Here is a 10,401-nt window from a genome sequence, read left to right on the forward strand (position 1 = left end):
AAGACAGGTGTTTAATCCCATCACCTCTGCATGTCCATTGCTTAAAGTGTCCACGGTCCTATGTGACCTGTGTAGTGATACGATTCAGCATTGATTTGAAGTCACTGGGTCAAATGACATGGAATCTACGGTAAATAAAGCTGAATTTTCCTAATAATATTCATATAAAATAGAAGAAGCACTGAAATAAAATTAAACTAGGTGTGTCTCATGCAGCCTGGGCAGTTACTCAATTCTGCTTTGATTTGGAGTCACTGGGTCACATGACATGGAAGCTATTGAAAATGTTAACTTATTGATGATCCCTAAATCTGCCTCCAGCGCATCGCGAGCGACTGGGAGATGAGCTAACCGTCGTCCTGCTACCAACACCGGGTGAACCTGAGCACGAGGCGCCACTCGGTGTCTCCGGAGTGAAACTCTGGCTAATATCAACCTTAAAACTAACTTCACTAATCTAACTTTTTACTTTTCAAAGCGCAGTGTAAAGTGACATGTCTTCGTGTACCTTAAATCTCTGCCTCGTCGCTCAGTTCGGCTTCTCTGCGCTGCTGTTCGCGGTTCTGTCCACCGGAGGGCTGCAGAACACCGCAACCAGGGACGCAGCCTGGCCGTGACGTCATTTTCACGAGACGGAAGTGAAACATTGTAGTCGTTAGAAATCCTGATAGTGACATGACAAATCAAACTGCCTTCTGAAAAACAACAACAAGCCGACTACAAAGACAGGGGGGTGTGTTACGGTACGTGCAACGTGTCGTCCAGTGTCAATCTGTTACGAAGATGTTTTTTGTGTGTCGCAGCTTGCTGTTATTCTGTGCTGGTTTGAATGAGTGTTGTTTAGTGACATCGGAGCTAATTAGCAAGCTAACTTCAGAGTTAAGGCTGTTTGTGTTGAGTGTGTGAACCTACTGATGGCTGAGTTTACACACACCGAGGACAAGTTTAAAGGCTGAGCTGATAATGTTGACTTGTCATAACTTTTGTGCCTGTCTTGTCAGCTCTGTATGCGACTGTGGAAACGTTTTCCGGGCCTAGCTTAAACCTCAGTATCGCTCCTCATTTTCCACTATAAACAGGTTTTTTGAGAAGTCTCCAACACAAACAGCAAGCATGGTAAGAGTTTTGACATGTACTCAAATCTTCTTGAAATTTAAGCATATTGACGGCTTTATAAAGCCTTCATAGTGTAGAAGGAATCAATTATTTAAACTTCCATTTTAGCAGCACTGTTAACTGCACTTACTGTACCCCACCCCCCTTTTTATTTTTTTGCTTCTGACAGCATGGAAGAGTGAAGCTGAAATCCACAGCCCAGCAGGAAGAGGAGAAGAAGAAGGAGCGAGAGAAGAAACTGAAGATATACGTGGCTACACGAGATGCCTGTTTTTCAAAGGTTATTGAGAAAGACACATTTCTCCCTAGATTTGACATGAATAAGGCTGATGATGGTCAGTGTTGAAAATAGCCCCAATCAAATGTGCTCACTTGTCCTGTTTGAGTAACTTTTGATTACCCTGCCCAACTGTTTTTAGGAAATTAGCATTACATAAGTATAATCCATTGGCCTTTTTTTTAAAGAGTATCTTCAGTGGAGACAAATGGGCTCATGGCTGAGCACCACAGACAGGACAGGGAGTCTGAAAGTATGGACCAATTTAATTTAAAGCAAGACTAACCTTATTGTTTATGTCGTCAAGCTCCCTTTGCGGTCTGAAAATGTCATGTTTCAGTGGCTAAGCCGTGCCTATTTATCACTTGACTTGATCCTCTGTCTGCCGGTTTTCTGCTTTGGGTAATTGCCTCATACCTCTCTCTTTGCCAGAGGAAGGAGAGTATTTGCGATGATGAGGCTCTCCAGCTCACCCAGCAGCTACTTTCATCCAATCCTGACTTTGCAACCCTCTGGAACTACAGAAGAGAGATCCTGATGCACCTGGAGACTGTGAAGTGAGACCATTACCAGTTCTTTTGTCAACTGTAGATCTTCAGTATTACAGTTTTTGATTGTAAGCTGAAATGGAGGAGGACAAATATGTTCTTGTTTCTTGATATCTGCTCCAGGGACGAGGACGAAATTCAAAAGGTTTACATTTCCGAGCTGTCATTTCTGGAGTCTTGCCTGAAGGTGAACCCAAAGTCCTACGGCAGCTGGCACCACCGAGGCTGGGTCTCAGCCCGCTTGCCTCGGCCAGACTGGGCCAGGGAACTGAGCCTGTGTGATCGCTGCCTCAGCCTGGATGACCGCAACTGTGAGTAATGAAAAAGGGGAACTACCATAATTGTAAAGATTCTGATTTTTTTTTTTCTGTGTGTGTCACCACGCTGTTTCCCTCTTTGTCTCACACCATCTCCACCAGTCCACTGCTGGGATTACCGCCGGATGGTTGTGAAGATGTCTGGTGTGCCCGTAGATCAGGAGCTGGCCTTCACTGATCGTCTCATTGGCTCCAACTTCTCCAACTACTCCAGCTGGCACTATCGCAGCACCTTGTTGCCGCTGCTGCACCCAGAGTCTCCTGAGCCTCCGTCGCCGTGCCGTGAGCCGCCCCACTCCTCCCTTCCACCCTCTCCGCAAACCCACTCTCATCGCGTCTGTGAGGAGCAGCTTCTCAAAGGTGAACCTGACGAAAACTCAGTAAATGAATTGCGACTGCGTGGTCGGTCAGCAGTATTTAGCAGCGACAGACAGGGGGCAGTCTCAGGCTTTACAATGACTGCATCATAGCAGTAGTCCCATGTGCAATTTAACACGTTTAATGTTCTAAATAAACCCATTTGTGTTTTCAGAATATGAGCTTGTACAGAATGCTTTCTTCACTGACCCCAACGACCAGAGTGCCTGGTTCTACTACCGCTGGTTGCTAGGCAGAGGTATGTCCACACACATGAACGTACATGCTGGCTTTTCTGTGCATGTAGCTGTTTGCTCTGCTCAAACATGAGGTGCACCAACATGAATTACGTTTCTCTTTAACAGCGGAACGTGAGGAGATGATAAGCTGTGTGTATGTCAGTCGGGAAGAGGAGAGGGTGGCCGTCGCCTTCTCTCGGCCTGTTAATGTGAGCATTTTGACTATTTCTCTGAGGAACTGAGCTTTTTTTTTATTCATGAAGTCTTGTGGTTGCACATATTTCTCTATTCTGAGTTCACTTTTGGAAAACTAAACACATGACTCTCTTTACCAACTTGCAACTCAGCACAGCAACCTTTTCTTTCTTTTTTTTATTTTATCACAATGAAAAGAATGACACAATTTTTTGCAAGGCGAGACTATTTATATAGTGCAATTCACAACACTTTACAGAGGCATAGATATACATTTTAAATAAGACATGAAGAATATTTTTAAAATCCATTTTAAAAGGACAAAAAGCATAAATAAGCAAATAAATAGTTACAGATAAAATAATGGTTTGAAAATAAGCAAATAGACAGTTATGAATCTATTTGAAAGCCACAGGAAACCGTAATGTCTAAAGCCATTTACCAGATTAATTTTCGTACCTTACAATATATGCAGATTTATCAAAAGTACAGAGTATTTACTAAGGTAGAAGAACAGATAGCTGTGTTTAAGAGACTGGCAAACATAGAAGTACTGATTCAAGTACAGGCTCTGAAATGAACTCAAAGTATAAATGTAAAATGTTTTCTACCAACCACGTCTGTGCAAAGCTAACCAAGCTCATGTCATATTAATGTAATTTAAAGTACACGAAAGGTCAAATCAGTAGGATGAGCTGTTTGTAAATGCATTATTAAGAAAGTTTGGTCAGCTGCATTTACCAGTCGCTTTAGTTATGTGTGTAAAATGGCAGAAAACTCTGACCCTGATCTGATCCTTGATAAGCTCGTGAGAAAGATGACTGACGAAACACCTCCTGTGTAGACGAGCTGTCATGAATATAATGTTGCAATATTCTTCAGTAGGTTTATTTTCACAAAAAGTCCTTTGAGTGATACAGTGCAAAACAAACATGACATGGTGACCGCTACAGTGCCTATCAAACATGTCCTCTGCATTCATCCACAACTTCTCGTCTACATCACACCTGAAGTCTTCTTCATATCCTCTCTTGGCCTCGTGTCTCTCTTCCTGTCTCTGTTCTGTTAGGCGCAGTCCGTCGGCCTGCTGCTGGTGCTCGACGGTCAGCCCCAGAGAGTGGAGTGGACGAGTGTCCACCCGCGCTTTAAACACAGTCCTGTTTGGGTATCCTTTACATCATTTTGGCCACTGACATTATTATTCGACTTGACTGTGTGCTGCTGATTGAACGAGATCCTAGTTTAACATTCTGTTGTCGTCGTTCTTCGCGTGCCGCATGCTGATAAAATGCTGCGGTTTGTGCGGGTAGAGCGTTCCAGCACACCTGAATGGAATGTTATTGTAAAGTTGGTGTGAAGTGGAAATCCTGTCATGGCATTTTTTTTTATAGCTTGTCTAACTTGTCGGGGCACAGTGACACAGAGGACACCAAGTGTCGTCAGAAAAACAACTGGTGTTCATGTACCGTGGCAGGACTCTGCTGTCGTTAATGAATTTTCCAACAGCTTCAGGAGCGCTGGGCGTCACGTAGCAAGAAACATGGCAGCTTCATTCCTGAAAGATGTGAAATAAAGATCATTTCCATAATTAACATGGAGAAGTAGATGGTACGGTTGTAGTGAGTGAAATTTTATTCACATTCAAAGGTTCTATTTTGGTTTTTGAATTAAGTTTCAAATGTCAGTGGTCATATTTTATGTGATCAATTTGAGTAAATGTGGATTAAATCAGACTCAACACTTTTTTTCCCTATAATAACAAGATCATTACAATAACAAGTTGTTTATGTCATTATCACGAAATAACAACTGTTGTTTTCCCGAGATGACGAGATCAGGAATCATGAGTAAATAAGTCGAGAACACAAATAAAGTTTAACAAGTTATAATGGGAAAACAGAGGAAGTAATATATTCGACCCATAACCGTAATGACTATTTTGCCATTCTGTCAAGGAAGTTATATTTATTCATAAAGCCCAGCTCGGTCACTCTGCTGTACTGGCATGGAAATGAGCTGTGGACTTACTATGCACACTCACACGTTGACCCGATGGGTTTCATTCAGACGTGCCAAATTTATGTTGGAATCGAGCTCTTCCTTTTTCACTTGCAGACACGTTTTCTTTGTGTTTTGTTTTTGTTGTTTTTTTAACCTTAACACGTTCTCAGATCTGTGCTCTTCCTCCTGGAACAATAAGCGACATCACAAATGAACATAATCTGACTGTGCACTGGACTGAGAAGCACACGCACAGAGACTGCGCTCTGTACACAGGTGATACACACCATCCATCTTTTACACATGATCTGTCTCTAATGAATGCTTCCTCCGGCTTCTTTACACTGTGAACTTTTGACTCGCAAAAAGGTCGGTCTGAGAGCTGGTGTCGGGACTCTGCTACGGATCAGGAACTTTTCAGGTATTGTGTGTGTTACAGTGGCAGCGCACTGTGGGGTTTTTGTAAGGAGTGCAAACTCAGTGTGCTCTGTCTTCTTCAGGAGTGAACTGTCTGTAGAGAAGACTTCAGTGTTACAGTCGGAGCTACAATCATGCAACCAGCTACAAGAACTGGAGCCGCTCAATAAGTGTAAGTGCCTTTAAACGCATTACTTCTCGCTTCGCATTAATACATAATACTGAAGTTTGCTGGTGCTGGTTGATCATGATGTTTTGATGTTCAAACACAGGGTGCTTACTGACTATCATCCTCCTGATGAGGGCGCTGGACCCTCTGGGATATGAAAAAGAGACACTTGCTCATTTCCAGACACTGAAGGTGAGTACCGACCACGCAGAGAGTCGGACACGGACGAGACGGGTCACCGATTGAACGCTGTCTTTTCTCCCTCAGGAGGTGGACTCCATGCGCTGTGCATATTACAGCGACCTGTGCAGCAAGTTTATGATTGAAAACACCATCTTGAAAATGGAGTACGCTGAAGTGCGCGTCTTCAGCATTTCTGACAAGGTTGATTCAAAATCCGACCATAGATTTTATTTCCATTGTTATGGAAAAGTTCTGAAAAGTAATTTCTCCTTTTTTTTTTTTCCTTCTAACAGAACCTGACCACCTTATGCCACCTGGATCAGCTGTTATTGGTAACCCATATCAATCTGTCCTCTAATCAGCTGCAGCGGCTGCCTCCTCAGTTCGCCATGTTGCAGTGCCTGGAGGTGATAAAGCTGCAATTCAAATCCAGTTATCTGTCCTACATGGACATCTTTTCTTCCTCTTTTGTGCCCCACAGTTGGTAGATTAGTATGAAATGTATCGTATGTATCATCTGCAACATGATTAAACTGACCTCTTTCACGCTTTCAGGTCCTGGAGGCTGATAACAACTCTATAGAAAGCCTGGAAGGAGTGTATCACCTTCCCAAACTGGAGGAAGTCCTCTTGAAGAATAACAGTATCCTTGAATCAATAGTTTATGATCCAGAGTTTGTTTTCTCTGTAAAGTCCTTTAAAGGTGCACTATGTAGTTTTTTTTGTACAGGGTGGGGGATAGATTTTTTTGTCTATGCCTAAACAAACTAAATAAACAAACGCTCTTCATTTTTAATGACTGAATTAACTGAACAAACAAACTGACCTTTAAGGCCTCATACAGTTTTATGTGGCGGACCCTGCCACCTTTATAGCTTCAAAGTGTGTTCTAGGACTTTATTCTCCTCTGAGAACAGCTTGTTTATTCAGTCATGCGAATAAATAAACACTTCTGAGTTTGTATTTATACCTCATTAATATTATAAATATTAAAATTCTGGGTTTGAATTCCTTCTTCAAAGCTACATAATGCCACCTATTTAATCCTGTAGCTTCGGTGTACATTATATCCATACACTCCTCTCTCGCAGTGTACAAGTGACTCAAGGAATGTGTGAATGGGCTCTGAGCGCGCGGGGCTCCAACCTGCAAAACAAACCCCGCTAAAGAGCGCGAGGCAGCTGACGGTGTGTGAGGAGCGTGATGTAAAAGAGGCACTGCACACGAGGGTGTTTGGAAAATTGCGGCGGTTAACAAGACTCTTCAGCGCTATGCATGAATAATTTGTTTGCACCTGAAACTTTGAGTAAATAAAATCAGCGTAGCAATTTCACAGAGCAAACAGCATCATTAAGAAGGGAAGAGACACTTAACAACACATCAGCACCGCACACTCCTTCCCCTTCACGCCTCAGCTCCCCCTCGAGAGGAAATTAATGTAGTTTGCCTGTCATGACTCTGAGGCTCTGATTTGTTTTTTTATTTAGACTTGATTTGCAGTTTCAGTTCCAAGTTTTATATTTGGGGAAATGAATTAATATCCCGGTGTCATATTTGACATGTTGATCCTACTTTTGCACCAGTGTTGTAATCACCAGGAAGACTTTTTCATTAACCCAAATACGCAGAAATCTCTACATTGGCAGATCTCCAGCCGCTGGCCTCCTGCCCCAGGCTGAAGCGCCTCGATCTCCGTGGCAACCCCGTCACTCAGACGGCCAACATCGAGTCGGAGCTGGCCGAGCTGCTGCCCTCAGTCACAGACCTCCTGCTCTGATGGGGAATCACTGCCCACCATCCCCACCCCCCAAAGTCGTCCCCGTCGTTCAATCGTCCTTCACATTCTCGGGCGTGTTTGTTTGTCTGTCAAAGAAAAAGGGGGTGTTTTCAGCCGTCTTATGACTCCATCTGTTCCACTTCACATCATCCTCCTCGAGGGTCTGAGAGCATCACGCTTCACAGCGTGCGTCAGGAGCGTCTCTAACACCGTCACTGAAATGTCTAGATGTATGTGCGTGTATGTCTGAGTGAGTGTGTAATAACCATTGGTGCATTTCTTTAATTGTGTGTGCGTACGGATGTCCTTTAATCAACAAACCCAGATGCATGCAGAAACAATGATAACAGAGTAAACTGACTGTGTACGGATTGGCGTGCAGCAATGCTGGCTTATTGCTTCTATGAGCTTTAAAACGGTTGAATATATAGAAAAGCTTATAACTAATGTTCATAGCATCACATAACTCACTCACATTTTTTTAAAAAGGTTGTGTAAAGCATTTAATATATGACACTATACTGTTGCACAGTAAGTCACAGATCCAGTAATAAAACAGCACACATTGTGTCACTGCCTTCCAAAAAAAGCCTCTCGTGTCTTATTTTCTGTTGGCATAAGAAGAATGAGCGTCAGATGTTCGGACTTTCCTGAATGCACCTTGAACTAACCCATACGTGACGTGCATTGAAAGCTGCGCAAGGGTCACAGGAATCAGGTTCCGATTATGTTGCTGTGTGAAATTATCCAAGTTTGCGACATATCAAGTTGATGTTTGTTTTACTCTGATGTCATGGCACTTTACCAGGAAACCTTTAGGCAAGAACTGTCACTTGGGAGTGTCCAACCAAAACAAATCGGCTGAATTTTATGATTTGAAAATGCCACACCTCGGAGCTCACAGCACAAAAAGACAAACATTGGAGAAAAAAAAAGTCTACAGCCTGTGAGATTGTACATTAAACACAGCAACACTTTGAAATGCTAACATTTACCTTGTTTACCAGATTCTGAGAGTATAAGATGGTCACATGTGCAACATCAGCCATATTACATTGCCTTCAGGGGTGAAATTGGCAACGTTCAGGAAAGTTGTAACTCTAATTTTGCTGAACCCTAACGGCTGGATCACACATACTGCGTGTTGTGTCTGTGACACAAGTTATGCAGTATAAATATGATGTTTATGCCTATTGTTTACAGTCGTAGTGCTGCGACACACTTCTTTAAGCATCCCAAGCTTCACAGCTGACCTGTTTTAAGTGCAAACCCCCCTATATCTCAGCCTCACTACTGCCCCGTTGGTGACATAACAATTCAAGTTATTCAGTGAAAAACAAAGGCTGTAAAGGGACATCTTATAAACACATTCATCCGTGACGAAACACTGGTGTGATGTTGATGTGACTGTCTACAGGCTGTTTTCAGGTCTTCAGTTCCATATCTGTGTCGTGGCAAAAATAGGCAGCACTCTGAATTCGTAGCGTCGCTTTGACAGGTGTGTGAGAGGCGCGACTCGGTTTGGCTGCTCTAACCTGGTAACATGGACGCTGAAATAAAGAGCAAGGTTTATTGTCTGTTTGTAGGTTTGTAGTCCACTTGAGGACACAACACACAACACACACACGTTTTCTCTACTGGTTGTGGCTCCAACTTCACAGTTCAAAGTTGACCAAAGATGAATTCCACGCAAAGCCAAGATGCAGATTTGATTCGCTGTTAGCTACAAGTATTATTTTGCCCCTTCGTGTGTATAGAATGCAGGTGAGCGGGTGGCGAATGTTGATTTTGCATCCATGACGACTTGTTAATTAGCACTAAACACAAACTGCAGCTGGTTTTCAGGTCAGTAGCAGAGTCCCACCACTATGTATTGCAAAAAAACCCAAATTGTCACGTATTAAACAAGACCTACAATAACACGCAGGACTGTGGTGCCACGTACAAACATGTCAACAGCGGCTGTAGCCTGGCTAAGGTGGTGGTGGTATGTCAGAGTCTGCTGCTCAGTAATTCACAATAGAATCACCTGTGACTCACAAGGACGTCTGTACATTAGAGATTATATGTGACATATAATTGGCCAATAGGTTTCAGTTACACGTGGTTAGCTGACATGATTGCACGAGGACTGAATGTTGAATGTTGGCTTTATCTTAATGGGGAGTTTCAGACAGATTTAACTAACAGTATGATAACTTTCAGAATATTATAGAACAATAATTTAGTGACCCTGAGGAGCCCCTGAGGGTCCAGACCCCCCGATGAGGACCCATTCAACGCTTTCAAAGCTGCTCTAGGATCAGCTCTCCAGCGTCAGGTTGCATCACTGCCTTTAGGGATAAATCCAACTTTGCGACATATCAAGCTGACTTTTTGTTTTACTCTGATGTCGTGGCCCTTCCTCGGGCAAACCTTGAGGCAAGAACTGTCACGTGGGAGTGTCTAACGTGGATTTTGAAATTATTTTTAAAAAGCTGCCAGCAGGTCTTAATCATCATTCCACCAACGACGTCTTCTAGAGTTTTCATGGACCAACCACGGGAGGAATGCCGCTCTCGTTCCCCAGAGCCTCACCCACAGCATGGCTAGAATCTGAACAATGCTTTTCCTGTCAAATGATTAGCCAACAATCATATTTCACAGGTTTACGCAGTGAACTCACTGGTATCCCTCTAAATGATGCAATATATGAGTCGCTGCTTTTGTTCCGAGTTGAACCGTCACACAGCTGAGAAACTCACTCAAAACCAACTAAACCAGTCAGTGTGAATTACCCAGATTATAAAGACATCCATCTTGCTT

General features: G+C 43.1%; 1 protein-coding gene across 3 annotated transcripts; it reads left to right on the forward strand.

Annotated features, from left to right (window-relative positions):
- Positions 1-584: 584 nt before the first annotated feature.
- On the forward strand, positions 585-8,185 carry rabggta (Rab geranylgeranyltransferase subunit alpha). Of its 3 annotated transcripts, none has more exons than XM_030433022.1 (17): positions 586-743; positions 1,002-1,116; positions 1,286-1,396; positions 1,826-1,950; positions 2,065-2,252; positions 2,361-2,618; positions 2,791-2,874; positions 2,981-3,063; positions 4,119-4,214; positions 5,221-5,326; positions 5,420-5,471; positions 5,551-5,639; positions 5,740-5,828; positions 5,904-6,020; positions 6,113-6,226; positions 6,375-6,462; positions 7,448-8,185. In XM_030433022.1, exons 2-17 carry the CDS (start codon positions 1,114-1,116, stop codon positions 7,594-7,596), a joined length of 1,752 nt encoding a protein of 583 aa, XP_030288882.1. In that variant the 5' UTR covers positions 586-743; positions 1,002-1,113; the 3' UTR covers positions 7,597-8,185. The 3 variants fall into 3 exon arrangements, with proteins under 3 accessions (XP_030288883.1, XP_030288882.1, XP_030288881.1); XM_030433021.1 differs by having other exon boundaries at positions 589-743; positions 1,080-1,116; XM_030433023.1 differs by lacking the exons at positions 6,375-6,462; positions 7,448-8,185 and having other exon boundaries at positions 585-743; positions 1,080-1,116; positions 6,113-6,357.
- Positions 8,186-10,401: the final 2,216 nt, after the last annotated feature.

The sequence above is a fragment of the Sparus aurata genome, chromosome 11, assembly GCF_900880675.1.
Source record: "Sparus aurata chromosome 11, fSpaAur1.1, whole genome shotgun sequence".
Taxonomy (NCBI): domain Eukaryota; kingdom Metazoa; phylum Chordata; class Actinopteri; order Spariformes; family Sparidae; genus Sparus; species Sparus aurata.